This window comes from Panthera pardus, unplaced genomic scaffold (genome assembly GCF_024362965.1).
Source record: "Panthera pardus isolate Hobbes unplaced genomic scaffold, ASM2436296v1 HiC_scaffold_13, whole genome shotgun sequence".
NCBI classification, from domain to species: domain Eukaryota; kingdom Metazoa; phylum Chordata; class Mammalia; order Carnivora; family Felidae; genus Panthera; species Panthera pardus.
Window position 1 is genome coordinate 122,395,069 of NW_026526688.1, and position 18,533 is coordinate 122,413,601.

General features: G+C 37.4%; 1 protein-coding gene and 1 pseudogene across 2 annotated transcripts in view; one reads left to right on the plus strand and one right to left on the minus strand.

The window, feature by feature from the left end:
* The window catches only part of METAP1 (methionyl aminopeptidase 1), a 61,499-nt gene that overhangs the window by 13,153 nt on the left and 29,813 nt on the right, over window positions 1-18,533 (minus strand). For both annotated transcript variants that reach the window (XM_019415593.2, XM_053901389.1), the window contains exons 3-9: window positions 13,047-13,159; window positions 12,022-12,082; window positions 10,767-10,858; window positions 9,544-9,627; window positions 7,025-7,163; window positions 5,379-5,510; window positions 2,125-2,268 (exon numbers count right to left, since the gene is read on the minus strand). In XM_019415593.2, coding sequence (XP_019271138.1) covers window positions 2,125-2,268; window positions 5,379-5,510; window positions 7,025-7,163; window positions 9,544-9,627; window positions 10,767-10,858; window positions 12,022-12,082; window positions 13,047-13,159 — 765 coding nt within the window. The remainder of the gene's footprint in view (window positions 1-2,124; window positions 2,269-5,378; window positions 5,511-7,024; window positions 7,164-9,543; window positions 9,628-10,766; window positions 10,859-12,021; window positions 12,083-13,046; window positions 13,160-18,533) is intronic.
* On the plus strand, window positions 16,714-16,995 carry LOC128776578 (small nuclear ribonucleoprotein G-like; annotated as a pseudogene).

An 18,533-nucleotide genomic window follows, 5' to 3' on the forward strand; every position in this document is an offset into this window, starting at 1 on the left:
ACACACTCGTGTATTCCTGTAATCAGAGTAGCCACTTCCATTCTGTTAATGGAATGCACATCAGATTACAGGGCTTACCAGGAAGGAATTAAGTTGGCTACTTATTTTCTGTTGCTAATTTTTATTTCAAGCACAATTCACAGCTTATATAAAGAAAACTTCGTGGTCTGCTAATAAATGTTTGCTGATATGTACCAAATGCTGTGCTCCAAACTACTTCTCCAGCTTCTCCCATTGAGAGGTTTCTCACTCCTTTCCCTTTTCTTCACAACTACTGACATCTAGAATCTTACCACCTCACACCTCGACTACGGCAACAAGTGTGCATCAGGCTGGCTAGACTAGCTCACACCTGCAATACGCTCTAGACAACACTGCCAAATTTGTCTTCCCAAAATAGCAACTTCACCTTGTCATTCTTCTGCACGAAAATGTTTCCGATAATCCCAGCAAATAAAGTCAAATATCCTTGGTCTGGCACTGCCTCCTGCTGTATTATTAATATATAGTACTCAGCCCTAGCTCATCATGTCTCTGTTCACTCTCAACTTGAAACATCTATTCATGCTTCCTCTCCACCTGGAATTTCTTCCTCATCTCCACCAAGCCAAAATTTCAACCATTCTTTTTTTCTCCCACAGGAACTACACCAAACTGCTTTGGTCCTTACCAGGCAGCACAAAGTATGGGAATCAAGATTGCCTCTAGAAGGACGAAACCCAGGTACCACTCCTAGTCTTGGTATTTATTTACTAGTCTATGTGAACCTGAGTAAATGAAGTACTTTTCTAAGCACAGAATCTGCATTTATTTATTTATTTTGTTTATTTATTTATTTAGCAGAATCTGCTCTTTAAAATAGGGCTAAGAAATTATTCAGTTGTGATGATCAAATGAAATAATGTATATCCATCATTATCATCATCATCATCATCATCATCATCCTAAAAGTTAACACTAATTGCTTTCCATGTACTATCTCACTTAATCCTAGTAACAATTCTAGGGTAGGTGCCACTCCCTACTATTGTTCAAGATGAGAAAACTTAAGCACAAGAAATTATGTGAAAGTGCCTACACAGCAATAACTCACATATATTTGTTAAATTCCTTCTTAGGTCGCTTACTGTGGACAGCTTTCATTTCTAGCACTAAATAAACAGACTTATTCCTGCATGCCTTATCTCTCCAAGAGAAAAGGTTTCTGGAAGACATTAATTGTCCCACACTTCCTTTCTTATTCTATCAGATAGCACTCAACTTGAAGAAAAAGGTACTTCATTTATCTCCTTTATTTATACCAACAAATAGTACAGTATCTGGTATATACTACAAAATCAAACCAAGCCAAACCAATTTCATTTAAGGAATCAAAAAAGTGACAGCAGAGAACGCCTGGTGACTCAGTCTGACTTCAGCTCAGGTCATGATCTCATGGTTCATGAGTTCAAGCCCCACATCGAACTCGCTGTGTCAGCGCAGAGCCTGCTTCAGATTCTCTGTCTCCCTCTCTGTCTGCTCCCCACCCGCTCATGGGTGCACACTCTCTCCTTCTAAAAAATGAATACACATTAAAAAAAAAAAAAAAAAAAGAATAGTGATAGCTGGACCCATGGCAGAGGCTGGTGACCAAAATTAGGTTACTTCTCTGAGAGTCCTCAGCTAGATTACACTTCCCAATCTCCTTTTCAGTTTAGTGTAGCCATGTGACTGAATTCCCACCAATGAAAAGTAAATGTAAGTGATCTATGCCAATTTCAGGCTGGTTCATTAAAACCTCCCAAAGATACCCCGCTCCATGCTTTTCCCCCTCCTCCCAGTATCTACAGATTAGAAGAATAACTCCCAAAGTGATCTTGAAAGGTATAGGTTGGCGATGACAGAACCTGGGTCACAGAATAATTGCCGTATCACCACCACCCCAATAGTGACCAAACACATTTTGGACTGTTAGGTGAGCAAGATAACAAATGTGTATTGTGTATGAGCACATATACATTTTGAGGGTCCATTTATAACAGTTAACAGAAAAATAAATACAAAATAGTAGGTCCTGTTAAATGTTTGAATAAATATTTGTTAAATAAATGGTTAGCAAACAGCAAATCTTTGGGTAGTACTTACTGGCATAATGGGGTACATTAGGGGCTGTATGAAAAAGCTTGTGGATTCCATGCCCACAATAGCTTCGAACAACTGAAAACCCATTTGCTTGGGCATGCTTCTGAATAATGTTTCCCAATTCTCTGTATCGAACACCAGGTTTCACTGGAAGGAAAAAAGAGGACTCATGACAAAGTAATAGTAAGTGACACTTACTGCCAATTACTATCTATGTGCCTGGAACCTTTCCAAATGCTTTATATGCCTACATTACATGCCTACACATAAACATGTACTCATATGCCTATACATAAACATGTTCCTCACAAAACTTTCAGATGAGGAAACCAAGGGAAACAGATACTACGCTGCCAATAAATAGCAAAGTTGAGATTCAAACTAGTAGCACCTGTACTTCCTCCTTCGGTGCAGAAAGGGACACATGTGCAGTACTAAGGGGTTGAGAGACATACCTTTCGCTTTCTAAATAGACAAAAGAAAGGGGCGCCCAGGTGGCTCAGCCCGCTGGGCATCCCAACTTCGGCTCACCACTGGTGGGTTCGAGCCCCACATCGAGCTCTGTGCTGACAGCTCAGAGCCTAGAGCCTGGGATTCTGTATCTCCCTCTCTGACCCTCCCCGGCTCATACTCTGTCTCTCTCTCTCCCAAAAATAAACATTAAAAAAAATTTTTAAATAGACAAAAGAATGGAAAACAGGCATCTCTTTCTCTCCTTCTCTAAGGTCAAGTGTGCTATCCTATTAAAGCGAGCAGAAGAAGTAAAGTAGGAAAGAGCACCAGGACAAAAAGCAATGTCCAGAAAGTAACTTGGACTTCTCCTTAGTTTCAGAGTGATCAAGTTCTCAAAGGATTACTTCCCCTGGGCTTCTTTCCCCATAAAAGTGATCCTCAAATTACTCACAGTTGCCTCTGAAGACAGTCCTGAGGATAGGGTATAGAAAGATACTTCTCACTATATACTTCCTGCTCTGCTTAATTTTTATGACTTTTGCCACTATAAACCAAAACAAACAAAGTGGTTCTTGTTGTTGTTATGGCTGTCCCAGCACTGAGACCCCCAAGCTGGGCGCTGCCCAGACTCCCAGAGAACCTAGTCATGGTTCTGGTACTCCAACTCCCTACAGTCTCCTAACTCTGCCTCCCTGATTTTCAACCTGTGGTTCCAGTACAACGTATCACCTCCAGCCAATCAAATCTCTGGGCAAACAGCTCCAGGAATTATTTCAATTAATATGTACTTGTTCTTAACTCTATGTTCCAGCTTGACTGTTTTCAGGGGTGGGAAGTTAATAATGTTGAGGAACAAGGCTGACTTGCATAATGATTTGCTTGCATTCCCATCCAAGCCTTCTTATCAGCCCCAGTCACGGGGGAGCAAAGCAAAACTTTAACCCATTTTGTGCAATATACAACAACAACAAAAAAATCCCTGTTCAAAAATAATGAGAATAAAAGACAGGAGATTTCTCCCTAATTCTCAAACTAGAGGCAATTCTCATCCCAAGGATCCACTTCATAAGTACCTGGAGATGCTTTTAGTTTTCACCACTAGGAGGGCCGGTGCAAACTGGAATCTAGTGGGTAAAGACCAAGAATGTGGCTAAGCATCCTACAATGCACAGGACAGGCCCTACAATGAAGAATTACCAGACTCAAAACAATTTAATGTGTAGATTGAGAAGCCCAATTCTAAAAGGATAATTTTAACAACAGTCAAGCTCTACTGCTCTATACCATGTTGAGCAGCCAAGCCAGTAGAAAATAAGGGGCAAGAATGATACATACAAAGGTATTAATAGCACTTTCCAGAGTTCTATCCTGGCTACTGTGACAAAGACTTTGGTATCTGGTAGTTTCTTGATAAGTTCTATTCCTGTGTCTTTGTAAAACAACATTTCAGCTCTCTGGTTATTTCCATCAACTCACAGAAGAGCAAAAAGGATATAAACATCAAAGATACTACCTGGCAGAAACCCTAAAAATTGTTTTAAACTACAACTTCCAAAAATGAGAAACTAAACACTAAAGAATATTAGCTTTTACATAATCAACACAGATACTTGAAAGTATCACATTTTCATTTTTCATTCCTCTAACTTTATTAGTAAAAATGTCATCATTTTCCATGCATGTTAAAATGGACTCAAAAAAATAAAAATAACAGATCTATGTTATCAGAGATAACTATGTGTTTGTCAAAGAATGTGGTCCTGTCCAATACTTTGTTGATGATATATCAGGTTTATTGTGGGGGAAAGGAAGGTGAATACAGATAATATACTGAACAATATAGCTAAAATGTCATGGGATTCAACCTAAAAAGTTGTTTGAACTCCAACTGTCCTTTTAGTAACAGTCTGCTAACATTCGCAACAAGCCATTCTTTCTCCTCCTAAGACATACTATAAACAACAACAACAAAATCTGTATGAGCTATCTGAGTGGACAAAGACAGCCTGAGAAAAATCCTACAGAAATATACCTGTACTCAAAGATATTATTCACTACAATAGCAAGACATCTAGAAAACACCAAATTCTAGTAGGGGAATACTTGTAGAAATTTTTATAGTATGAAATATAATATATAGCCATTAAAAGAAGGGGGTAGATCTATGCATGCAAGTACATATGTTAATTGGGAAAAATCACAAAGACCCTCCTGGGAAAACATACAAATTACAGAATACTACAAATATTATAACTCCAATTAACCTAACTAAACACATACACATAAATATATGTGGTATGTGTATGTCCATCTGTTAATGTACAGGGGAGAAAAAAAACCTATATGTTAAAAGCAGATACCTCTGGGAAAAAAAGATATAAAAAGGAAAGAGGTAAGTATAAAGGAAGATCGTTCATTTTTCTCTCATAATCTAGCATTAATTTTTTTTTATAATGAGAACATAATACGAAAGAATTAACACGTAGGAAAAAAACTGCACTTAAGAACTACACATTTCTATACACTTATCATGTTATACATATAATATACATTCCTCCTCATTTATCGGTCAAAGAAAAGAAAGATAAATCACAGAAGAGATAAAGGATGATAAGCAATCATCTGGTCCACCTCATCAAGGGATCCCCAAATCACCCGTATACCCATCACTGCTAAAACCCACGCTAACTCAGGCAGGGTAGAGGCAAAGCTGGAAAGGGCAAGGAAAGAACTGTGGAGGGATGAGCCATCTGAAGCCCATCAACACGTAACAGCTCTAGAGGGTGCCCAGCACTGCCACTCACCTGCGTCAATGGCTTGCATCAGGCACTCATACGTGGTCTGAACCAGTTTCCGTGCTCCCTCGTCCACATCTCCGACAAAAAACGTCTCATTCAAGTCCCCATGGTAGCCATTGCGATAAAGAGTGATGTCCACTGTAAAACAATGTACAAATATATAGACCATATTTTTGTTTCAAAATAGAAGACATTTCTCCAACATGACAGCATCAAGCAGCTTAATGAGAAAGACAATTTCTGCATTCTCAAACTAGACACTAATGGATATACAGTTATCACCTGAAAGACATTCCTTGTCTGTAATGCAACTAAACTCACTGTGGCGGAATAGGATGTGGTCACGCAGCACAAGCCAGATGGTGGTCTTTTATACTTACAGTACTAATTAGATCATTTATGTCAGAAGAAATGTATTGAGGATACATTCACACAAGATCAATAAGCAATTAATAACATTAAATGGAGGACTATGCTACGTTTTGACATTAAACAGAAAATACTGCTTTAACTTACTGTCTAACGCGTTTTTTTCTCTTCCTAGTGAATCACTAAATAAAAAAACTTACACTGTTCTACACTTATTTTTTTCAAAAACTCATTTGCTTTCACTTATTTGTGAATATTCACCCTTCCCTTTGTCAACATATTGAATACGTACAGACTACTAACATACAACTGTAATACACTAAATGTATGTTAAATGAGTTTTTTTAAACCATGAATTTTGACCAACCTACAGTATCACGATACAGGTGTGTTGGCTAGCACAACACGTACATGCCTGAAAAACCTCACACATTATGTAATAAATGTGTAAAAACAAAATAACAGGTTTGTATGAAAAATAATAATTAAAAATAACAGGGTATGTATGAAAAACAGGGTTGGGCAAAAGCCATGGCACTTTGTAAACAGATACCCTAACTAAAAAATAACAACCGAACAAGAAGTGTTGGCTGTCTCCACTATCACTCCCAGTCAGCATCATAGGCAAAGCATCCCCTGCAGCCTTACCACTTGGGGCTCATGCTTCCTCATCTGACAGGTTAAGCGTTTGAAGGTTTCTGATTACTAACAAGACCAAGGTCATCAATATTAAAAATACCATCTAGGGATGTCTTCTTCATCGGTATTTCTTTTTATCACAGCTCCTTCCTCTGCACTTGCAGCGTCCCCAGATAGTTTAACACAGTGGCCCCTGTAGCCACTTTCTGAATTTCTTACATCAAGGAAGGCATTTCTGTAGGATTTTACCTTTTTTCTTAAGATCTTCATATATTACTAAAAATTTTTCATTCTCTGTAAGAAAGCCTGCCCTGATCTCTTCAACACCATTAGTGGACTAAAAGAAAAGAAAGGCAGGGGGGAGGAGTGAATCCCACCTGAATCAACATTACTTCCACATTTCACTGACATCTTCCACGATTTGTCAATCACAATCATGCTGTGCCAAACATATCATACTAGAAGTACTTAAAATCATAAAAAATGTTTCCACAGATTTAAGATTTCTTTAAAATTTTAAATACAAAAAAGGGATAAGTTAAAGACAGGAAGCAAGTAAAGAAAACACAAGTCACTATCAGACTCCCAAAACCTTGTTATTGCTTTGCTCGTGGTGACAAAAGTCATGCTTACACATTTCTTACCGTTAACAATATCACCTTCTTGCAAGGGCCGTCTGTCTGGAATCCCGTGGCATATCACTTCATTCACTGAAGTACAACAAGACTTTGGGAAATTATAATAATTCAGGGGAGAGGGATAACAATTTCTTGCAATACATGCCTATAACAAATTAAAATACAGAGAAAATGGTTTGGAATGTGCAAAAGAAAAATATACGCAATTAACCAGATTTTAAAATTTTTTAAATGTGAAAAAAACTGTTGTACAGATGCTCCTAATGAACTTATTTAATATATCATTTTAGAAAAAGTAATAAATATTATCTTAAACAATATACATCAGACTGTAGACAAACCAATTTACTGGTAAGTGCAAAAGTAAAGCAAGTTCATATATTATAACTATTTCCAAGTACACACAAATGTTACTATATGAAGATTCTAGTTTGGAATTAACTACTCTTTATTAAAAATATATTATTTAAAATAAAAAGATAATATCTAAAACAAATATTAAATGTACTTTTAATGTAATTATATCTTATAACCAGCTTATATATATCCTTATAACCAAAAATGGAATACCAGCATAATTAAGAGATGACAAAGTACTTCCTGATACATTTTAATCACTACATTCACATGGAACAACAAGGGAACCTCTAAGAAAATGGTCTGGTTTTCCTTAACAAGTCTTATTGTACTTGGATGTTTTTACACAGTGGGAGTTACAACATATATAATTTGTTTCCATACTACCACCCAGTCTTCAGACCAATAAATACTTGCATATAATATGATTTGTGAAATATACCATAATTTTACTGGCAATTCCACTACTATTAGAAATTTAAATGAAGTTTCCTCAATTACAAAAAATATTACAACCAGTAACTATATGGCTGTCACTTTTCCCTTATTTGATGATATGCTTCTCACAGCCAGTATAAATAGTTTAGAGCACATAGCAAATTGTTTTGACTAAAAATGTCAACTCCATCATTTACAAGTTGTGTAACATTGGGCAGTTAACCTCTGCCTCAGTTTCCCTATCTATACAACAGAGAGGACAGTGGTATCTAGCTCATGGAGTTGTTGCAGACATTAAATGAGTTAGTGAAAAAGCACCTGGCCTATAGCAAGCATGCAATATGCTACTACTGCATACTACATATTTTATAACATAGGGAAGAATTCCCCAAAATCAGAATTTATAAATTTTGAATAAAAAATTTTATAAACGTTTTTTACTGCTCAAGAAACATCATCAAATTCCGTTTCGTCCAATTTACAGTAGCACAACCATGCAAAAAGAGTACCAGCTTGGGGTGCCTGAGTGGCTGGCACTCAGTGGTTGGTTAAACATCCGACTCTTGGTTTTTGGCTCAGGTCATGATCTCCTAGTCCGTGAGTTCGAGTCCTGCATCAGGCTGTCTGCTATCAGCACAGAGCCCACTTTGGATCCTCTGTCCGTCCCCCCCCCCCCCAACTCCACGCTCTCTCTCTTCTCAAAAATAAACATTTAAAAAAATTTTTACAGAGTACCAGCTTCATCTCCACAGAGACTGTGGAAATAAACGTCTTTAAAATACTTAACTAATTCAATAGGTCTTCATGATTTGCGTTTGATTACCAGAGCAGGTTTAATTAGTTTACCATATAATTTATTAACTAGTTTTGCTCTTGTCTTATGAACAAGATATTCATATAACGCGTGCACTCATGTGTGCCAGGGTTTTAAGGTCTCTCCATGAAGGATAGGCAATCTACCCCTATATCATATTTAGTACAAACATTTACCTGTTTACTGCCTTGTCATTGTAGAGATGAAAGGGAACATTTTGGGGTGCCTGGCTGGCTCAGTCAGAAGAGCATGCGACTCTTGATCTCAGGTTCATGAGTTCGAGCCTCATGATGGGTGTAGTGTTTACTTAAAAAAATCAATTTTTAAAAGGAGGGGGCATTGTTCCTACTAATCTAGTTTCAGAAGTTGTATTCTTTTTTTATTTCAGAATATTTAATGTACATAGTGGCATGATTTATTTAAAGCAGTAACAAAATTAATAATTTTATAAAAGTTAAAAATGTGAGGTTTTAGAAACAAAATATTTCAAGCTCACCTCAGACCTCAATGCCACAGATGGTTAAAAATGGTAATAATGACTATTCAATATTTTCTTTTAAAAGATTTTTAATTTTTTTTTGTACATTTATTTTTGGTACAGACAGAGCACAAGTGGGGGAGGGGGAGAGAGGAGGAGACATAGAATCCGAAGCAGGCTCCAGGCTCCAGGCTGTCAGCACAGAGCCCGACATGGGGCTCCAACTCACAAACTGCGAGATCATGACCTGAGCCAAAGTCAGACGCTCAACCAACTGAGCCACCCAGGTACCCCTGTTCAATATTTTCTATACTGAAAGAAAGTAAAATTTTGCTTTCAAATTAGCCATTAGAACTTTCAGAATTTCTAATTTTTTAGAAGCCTAAAGCATCTAATAAGGTGAAAAACATTTTCAAAGCATAAAAGTCAAGTTCTTACTAAGTGTACAGCATGATCTATTTCTTCAGTAGTTACACCAGGTTTAATCATGCCAGCAGCAATGTCCAATACTTCCCTAGCAAGCTGTAAAAGAGAAACATTTAATACATTCAAGAAGAAATGAAATAGAAACAGAAATCTGTACCCTTTGTACTATCTCAGATTTTGTGAGAAATCTGCAAAATGAATTTCACCCTGAATACTATAATCTTGAATTTTCATTTTAAAGCTATTTGTATTTCTAATGTCCATCAATAAATATGTGTGTAAAAATATGTAAATAAAATCAGGCTAACCAGCTTAATAAGTAAGCATGACTGAGTTCCATGTGAAAATGCATATCCTAAGGAATCTAAACAATAATCAATCGATGGAAGTTAAGTCTTCTCACATTTCTATACTTCCTAGGTACAGCAGTCTCCTGTTATCTGCAGGGGATATGCTCCAAGACCTCCTGGATGCCTGAAACCACAGACAGTTCCAAAACCGACACATACTGTTTTTCCTATACATATAAACCGATAATAAAATTTAATTTATAAATTAAGGAGAGTAAGAAATTGACAACAGTAATAATAAAACAGAACAATTATAACAACATATACTCTCATAAAAGTTCTGTGAATGTGATCTCTCTCTCTCTGAAAATATCTTACTGTACTGTACTCACCCTTGTGATGTGAGATAAAATGCCTACATGAGGAGATGAAGTGAAATGAATGCTGTAGGCTCTGTAATGTGGCATTAGGCTACTACTGACCTTCTGACAATATGTCAGAAAGAAGATCACCTGGGTACAGACCGTGGCTGACTACAGGTAACTGAAACCGTGGAAAGCAAAACCACAGATAAGGGTGGGCCACTGAGTTTCACAATAGAGGCTTTTATTTAACTTTATATAAAACCTCAACTTTGCCCTATGTTACGACAACTCGTGAAAATAAAATGACAAAATATGAAAACTTGGTTCAATTAAAAAAAAAAATACAAGGATCAAAAAATGGACTGCCAACTTGCCATAGTACTTTTCAAAAAGGCTAAGTAGAAAAGAACCATTGCATAAAATTATATGCTAACAATAGTTTAATGAAAAGTATGACTAGCCATAGTCTTACAATGTGACATTTGCTACCTTTGTAAATCAGCAAATCACTGACTTCATGTCTAGAAACTTCAAGCCCATTTCCATCTATCTTATCTCATGGGGAAAAAATAACTCTTACCCTACATACAAGTCGCATCCCTTCTATGTCTTCAGATGAGAGTAATTTAATTTGAGAAGTACCTTTAAGAGCCTGTTCAGATTCAGACATTCCTGGAAAAGAAAATCAATAAGAAAGCCAAAATGAAGGTAAAAATGTAGTATTTATTAGCATAATGATCTTCCCAATGACATAATAATAGTCAAGTCTCATTGTTTCACACAAGAGTACCCCATAACTTAGGAGGGTCCAAGTCAGATATTTTAAAGAGATATTCTCAACATGAAAAGGAAATTTGCCCCTCACCACCCAAAATAAATAAATAAATAAACTTAAAAAAAAAAAAAAAAAAAAAGAGCACCTACAAGTCATTATAAAAAAACTCCTCCTCTAACTGGCAGGAAGCAACTTGTGCTACATATTACCTATCTTCCCCGGACATCTCACTATCGGTATCTATAAACCAGAGAAGACCACGGAACCCACCTCAGGGGTGGTCAGGGTAGTAACAGGAGGAAGGAACACATGTAAACAGCTTAGCAAAATGCCTGACACACAGTCATGAAAAAATACATATCAGTTATAGAATCATCATCATCGTCATCACCACTATTTCTATTACTGCTACAGCCCAGAGTCTTTAGTTAGGCATTCATTCGAGGCCCCCACAATCTATTTTTTATCTAAATAGACACTACATAAAGTAGAGGACACATTAAAATCAAAACAAGTTTTTGGGGCACCCGGGTGGCTCAGTCAATTGAGCGTCTGACTTCGGCTCAGGTCATAATCTCATGGCTCATGGGTTCAAGACCCATGTTGGGCTCTGTCCTGACAGTTCAGAGCCTAGAGCCTGCTTCAGATTTTGTGTCTCCCTCTCTCTCTCCCCCTCCCCTGCTCACACTCTGTCTCTCTGTCTCTGTCTCTGTCTCTCAAAAATAAACATTAAAAAGATTTTTAAAAAAATAAAAAAACAAAAACTAAATAAAATCAAAACAAATTTTTAATCTAAAATTTGATGTAACAACACAAAATACATTATGTTGAATGTAGCCTTTAACAGCTATATCAACAATGTTTTCAGAATTGGGCATATTTCTAAGAGGAGGAAAGAATCTTTAACTCTCATAAATGTTCTAGTGTGTCTTGGAAAGACATGTTTACATTTACTGAAAAGCCAGCAATAAAAAATTTCTACAAAAAAGCACTCCTTTCCTTTGCAGTAATTACCAAGCCCACAAATTGAAAAATGTAGAATCGGCACAGCAGAATTTACCTAACGGGTGATCAGCATAATCTGGTCTTTGAATATAACTTGGCACTGGCCTTGTTGGCATCTAAAAACATCAGAGAGATTAGTTAAAACCAATTCAAATCTGAAAGTAACTTTCATTATTAAAATTCAATAACAAAGAAAATAAAAGTAGGGGGAAAACACTAAAGATATAAAAGTTCACTCATAGCATATAAATGGAAAACAAGTTTTAAATGACATCTTAAATATCATATCTATTTCATGAAGACTAAGCTTTACATTCCTAATGTTAACGCCACTCCCTTTCTTAGGATATTTAAGAAATATCCAGCAAGGATTTGAGATGACACACAGACAACATGGTGCCCAAGCAAAATGACAAACCAAAAACAATAATAAAATGTATTGAAGTAAACATATATCACTATGCTCCTGGTCATTATCCCTGAAGGCAGGATTAAAGAGACTTTCTTATGTTTTTGTTATTTGTCCAAATTTTAAAAATTAAAGGTACATTCCTTTTATAAAAAGAAAAACATCAATAAAGAGAATTTAAATATTTGAGGATGGCAGACAGATTTCAACTTAATTCCTATGTTATTAAGATTCTTGAGGTCCACCTGCCAAGAACATAGAAAGAACATAGGAAGGGGTAGGAGTGGCAGAAAAGCCATACGTAAATTAAGGTGGAAATATATTCCACTTTAAAACAAAAAAAGCAAAAAAAAAAAAAAAAAATTGGAAAATAGAAATATACTACCACTGTGCTGGCCAGAAAATATCTACTCTACCTCATTCTTTTTTTAAGATTAAAGAATTTTTAATCCGTTCACCTAAGATGTTTTCTTTTCTCCTTTGTCCAGGACTGTCAATTATCCTAAAATCCAAATAATATATCATAAAAGCTAACGAGCTAGAATGCAAATTTCATCCTGATTACGTGATTCATAATTAGAATGTAAAACACATGTACCATTTCTAGGAAACTGAAAATTCTTAAAATTGGTTTAAAAGAATGCAAAATTTTTATTACCTTATTTACTCACCAGTGGATAATGTGGTCTGAGTTTACCAGTATATCGATAGCCTGCCCATGGATCAGTGTTAATATCACCTTCTAGAGTCCAGGAAGACACTTCTCGCTTGGCCTTTTCATCTTCTGGGAGGTGGATGGATGAGAAAAAGAGAAAGAAATGCTTCAGTGGTCAAGCTACTGAGCACCAGCATACTTTAACCATCACTTGTTTGGAAACCAAGCCACAGAGACCAGGTATAAAAATCTAGCAAACTTCCACCCTAATCTAAATCACCAAAGCTTCTGCTTCCCTGCTATGTTCATAACCCTATGACTCTTCAAAGATCCAAACGTCTTGGGAGAAAAGGCCCAAGCTAAACATATTCTAAGTTTTTACACGAAATTGAATAGGAATAGCTCCCAGAACTCCCTTTTCAAAAAAAATGCTAAATGTATTCTCTCTACAATGTCAATTTATAGGAAGACCATTTATTGAAATGTAAAATCTAAACCTAGGCAAAACTTCCCAACTGAGAGCAGATATTATAAATGGATTCTGTGCTCTTACTAAAACAACAGTCTAAAAAATTCCACAGCAAATTTAAAATAAAAAAATTCCCACTTAGCTGATAAACAGCTTTCAGATCAATATTTCAAAATGCTTTGAAAATTTTATAGTCATCATTTGCCTTTTTTCAGGAGGGGGGTAATAGGATGTAGTGAGAAAGTCAAAGATAAGAGGGGGGAAATATCAATAGAAAATTACTGAAAACTCATTAGAAAAATTAAGAATCACACACACACACACACACACACTCACTCATTCCTACTAGCTTAGTCATTAATACATAATGTTATATTTACTGAAATGCACCTAAGAATTCTTTTCACATGGAACAGACCCTCAATGGTGTCTTATGTCCGCACCCTGCCTGCATCTCTTATCCATCAAGTAAAATAAAACTAACCTAAGACTTTAAGGGCATCTGGATGGCTCAGTTGATTAAGCATCCAACTTTGGCTCAGGTCATGATCTCACAGTTCATGAGTTCAAGCCCCACATCAGGCTCCATGCGGAAAACTCAGAGCCTGGAGCCTGCTTCAGATTCTGTGTCTCCCTCTCTCTCTGCCCCTCCCCTGCTTCTGCTCTGTCTCTCTCTCTCTCAAAAATAAATAAACATTAAAAAAAATTAAAAGAAAAACTAACCTAAGACTTTACACAGCAGGAATTCAAATCCCTCCTACACCAAGTATCAACCTATACACTTCCCAACTCACACTGATCTTCTCTTGATTACTGTTATCATTGACTTTAAAAATCAGACTTCAAATAATTTCTGCAGTGTACAAGAAAAATAAAACTGCCCCCCCCCCACACACACACGCTATCTAAAATATGAGACTCACACAATGTTAAGCTAGAAAGGAACAGTGAAATGGGTAAGGGGGTCCAAAGGTACAGACTTCCAGCTATAAGATAAATGCGTGCTAGGGGTGTAAAGTATAGCATGGTGACTACAGCTAACAACAAAAAGACAACTGAGACTAATTTACTCATCAATTTACAGATGAGGAAACTGAGGTGATGTGGCTCACAGGAGCAGAGACGTGGGAATGCTGGTTCTCAGTCCAGTAGCCTCTGCAGAGAGCCCTTCGTCAACTTGGGATTGCAAGACTATTGAGGCACAACAGACTAGAATGCAAAAATATAGCCAGTCTTGGGGCACCTGGGTGGCTCAGTTGGTTAAGCGTCTGACGTTGGTTCAGGTCATGATCTCGCGGTTCACGGGTTAGAGTCCCACATCAGTCTCTGTGCTGACAGCTCAGAGCCTGAAGCCCACTTTGGATTCTGTGTTCCCCTCTCTTTCTGCCCCTCCCCCACTTGTGCACTCTCTCACTCTCTCTCTTTCCCTTGCTCTCCCAGAAATAAAAAAATGAATAACCTTAAAAATATATACATAGCCAGTCTGTTCACATTACTTTGGAAGAAAATTCAACAATAATATTACAAATAAAATAAAATAAAAGAATAAGACTAGAAAATAAGAATAGCAAAGGACGATGCCTGGGTGGCTCAGTTGGTTGAGAGTCAGATTCTTGATTTTGGCTCAGGTAATAATCCCAGGACTGTGGGATCAAAGCCCTATGTTGACTGTATGCTAAGTGTGGAGCTTGCTTGACATTCTCTTTCTCTCTCTCTCTCTCTCTCTCCCCCTTCCTCCCTCTGCCCCTCTCCCCTGCTCACACTCTCTCATTCTCTTAAAAAAAAAAAAAAAAAAAAAAAAAACAGAATAGCAAAGGAAAAGAAAAGCTCTATCATGCTGCTGAATTTTAGCTCTTTCTCCTCTCTGGAGTTCAAGAAAGCCACTGTGAATGTGAATGTCAACAGGAAAACTGTTTCCCAACCCAAGATAAAAATGGACTCCACTCATTGCCCCTAGGGTCAAATATTACAGAAAACAGTTCAAAATACAGGCCAATTGATGCCTGCTTCAGCTATGAATTGCATCAAGTGCTTCATCTGAAATATGAACTTCCAGAATCATTTTCACCCAAACCCAGACAGAACAGCAATCAAGATGCAGGCTTTCTGGTCTGACACACTCCTGGGGAAGGAGGAGGGAGAAGGAAGGACATAAGATCTTTCAAAGCTTCCTGCTGATCTGCATTCAGACCCTTCCACAATCTGTTGTCAAAAGAAAATTAAAAGCAGACCTCCAACAAATATAACTCAAAGCTATCTAAACAAGTAAAGATTGAAATATGGCAATTTCTTTTCTCTATGTAGAATTTACCTAGGGAAATTTACACTTTGAAAGTAAGTTAGTTTACATTTTAGGCCCTCAATTTGAGGACACGTGGGTGGCTCAGGTTATAATCTCACAGTTGGTGAGTTAAAGTCCCACACTGGGTGAGCACAAACCCTGCTTCAGGTGAGCTCCAGCCCTGCTTCACTGCTTCAGGTTAAAAAAAAAAAAAAACACGAGCCCTGGGTGAGCCCTGCTTCTCTCTCTCTCTCTCTCTCTCTCTCTCTCCCTCTCTCTCTCTTTCTCTCATAATAAAGAGAGAGAGAGAGAGAGAGAGAGAGAGAGAAAGAAAGAATGAATGAATCAATTTGATCTCAGCCTTAAATCCTACAAACATTAACAGACACCTAGTAAGTATGAATTGTACGGGAGTTTTGTAACAATATTACATACTAATTGGTCTCTGTCAAAAGAATGAAAGCACAGGACAGTGTAAATAAAGATCTGTAAATAAAGCTGTCTTTGAAACATCATAATGCAAAAGGGCCAGGTACACTGCAGGCAGTGTCGAAGAGTACTTGATATGTGCAAGGTCTGGCCCAAAGTACATCATACCCACCAGGCCTCATTCTTTAAACAGTTCTGTGCAGGCTGTGTCTTCCAGCCAGCTGATAACAAAGAACTACATGTGTCTTACATATGCCTGGAACAGGACTTTCTAATCACAATCCTGACTCCGTTCTTCCAGAGATGATTATTAAATAATTGCTGAGCATTTACTAGGCATTGTACATATGCTAAGCACTTTATATGGATCTGATCATTTAATCCTCACAACAAACCTATAATTTCAGCATTTTGGAGATAAGGCTTAAAAGTAATCCATGCTCGAGTGTGAAGGACTCCACGAATCCCGTTTGGAGACATCTTTGAGCTCGCCAAGCAAGCATGATGGGCAAAGCTCACCCTCCCAAGTTGAAAAAATTTATGGACAAGAAATTATCATTGAAATTAAATGGTGACAGACATGTCCAAGGAATACTGTGGGGGTTCGATCCCTTTATGAATCTTGTGATAGATGAATGTGTGGAGACGGCAACTAGTGGGAACAGAACAATATTGGAATGGTGGTAATTCGAGGAAATAGTGTCATCATGTTAGAAGCCTTGGAACGAGTATAAACAATGGGTGTGTTCACCAGAAGAAACCAACTGCCCTCACATGTCCCCTCCATAGCACCTGTTTTACTACAATATAAAAATCAGGTCATGCATTTTCATATTGAAATTTTTTGTTAAATAAACTTCTTTAATAGTCAAAAAACAAAAAAACAAAAACAAAACAAAAAAAAAGTAATCCGTGCTCACAAAGCTTGGTGGAAGTAGTTCTCTGAATTATCACATAACACCTTCTCTCTGCAATCCAAAAATCAAGCTTGCTAGTTTCGAGGAGTAGAGGAAGAGAATAAATAGTGTAAAGTTTTTTGTTTTTTAAATAGAGTTTTCATATCATATTTCTGGCTATTCAAGAGATACCTGTAAAACATTCCTACCTTTTACTCTAGGCAAAGGTGACAAACACACTGAATGTATCACTAATAAAGTAAAAACAATGATAATCTAAAACATACTATATTATTATTAAGATGTAAAGTGCTACAACTTTTATAGGTCAGACTAAAAGCCAATGCTACTGCATACATTCTGACAGGAGATACACATTGGACACTGTGTACCCAAGCCAGCATGTCAGCATTACATGCCTTTTTTTTTTAATGTTTACTTATTTTTGAGAGACAGAGAGCAAGTGGGGGAGGGGCAGAGAGAGAAGGAGACAGAATCTGAAGCAGACTCCAGGCTCTGAGCTGTCAGCACAGAGACTGTCGTGGGGCTGGAACCCATAAATTCTGAGCTGAAGTCAGACACTTCACCGAATGAGCCACCCAGGCACCCCTTGAAGGGCTTTGCAATCTAAGTGATCGTCTTCACTAGGACACATAAAAAATAAATACTCCATTGACTCATTTCTTTAACTGACACTTGAAATTTTCCTAAGGTCTTATTAGCTTCTGCAATCAAAACAACTCCAGGTCCAGATGGCTTCACTGGTAAATTCTACCAAATATTTACAGAAGAAATAATACCAGTTCTACACAATCTCTTCTAGAAAAGAGGAGGGAACATCTCCCATTTTATGAGTCTGGGATTACTCTGATGCCAAAACTAGGCAAAAATATTAACAGTAAATGTCAGACCAATATCTGCACCAACATAAATCAGGCCTCCTTAATTAGAGATCAGTACACATTACAGTTAAAAAAAAGAAAAGAAAAGAAGGGCACCTGGTGGCTCAGTCGGTTAAGCATCTGACTTGGACTCAGGTCATGATCTCACAGTTTATGAGTTTGAGCCTCGCGTCGAGCTCTGTGCTGACAGCTCAGAGCTTGGAGCCTGCCTCAGATGCTGTGTCTCCCTCTCTGCCCCTTCCCCAGTCATTCTCCCCCACCCTCAAAAATAAAATAAACATGAAAAAAAAATTTTTTTGAAGAAAAGAAAAGTTACTGCTTCCTATGTTAGCTCATTATTATTTCTTTGAACACGGTGTGATCTGTAATATGCTTGGCTCCTTGCCAGTCCAACATTCTTTTCCCCCGATCCCTTTTCCAGCTATTCCTCTTCGCCCTGGATGTTAACCTTCCCCTACACCATTCCCTCCTCCAGAATAGTCATCCTCAATGGTATAGTCAGGGTCAATTTAATAGTGTGTAAAAG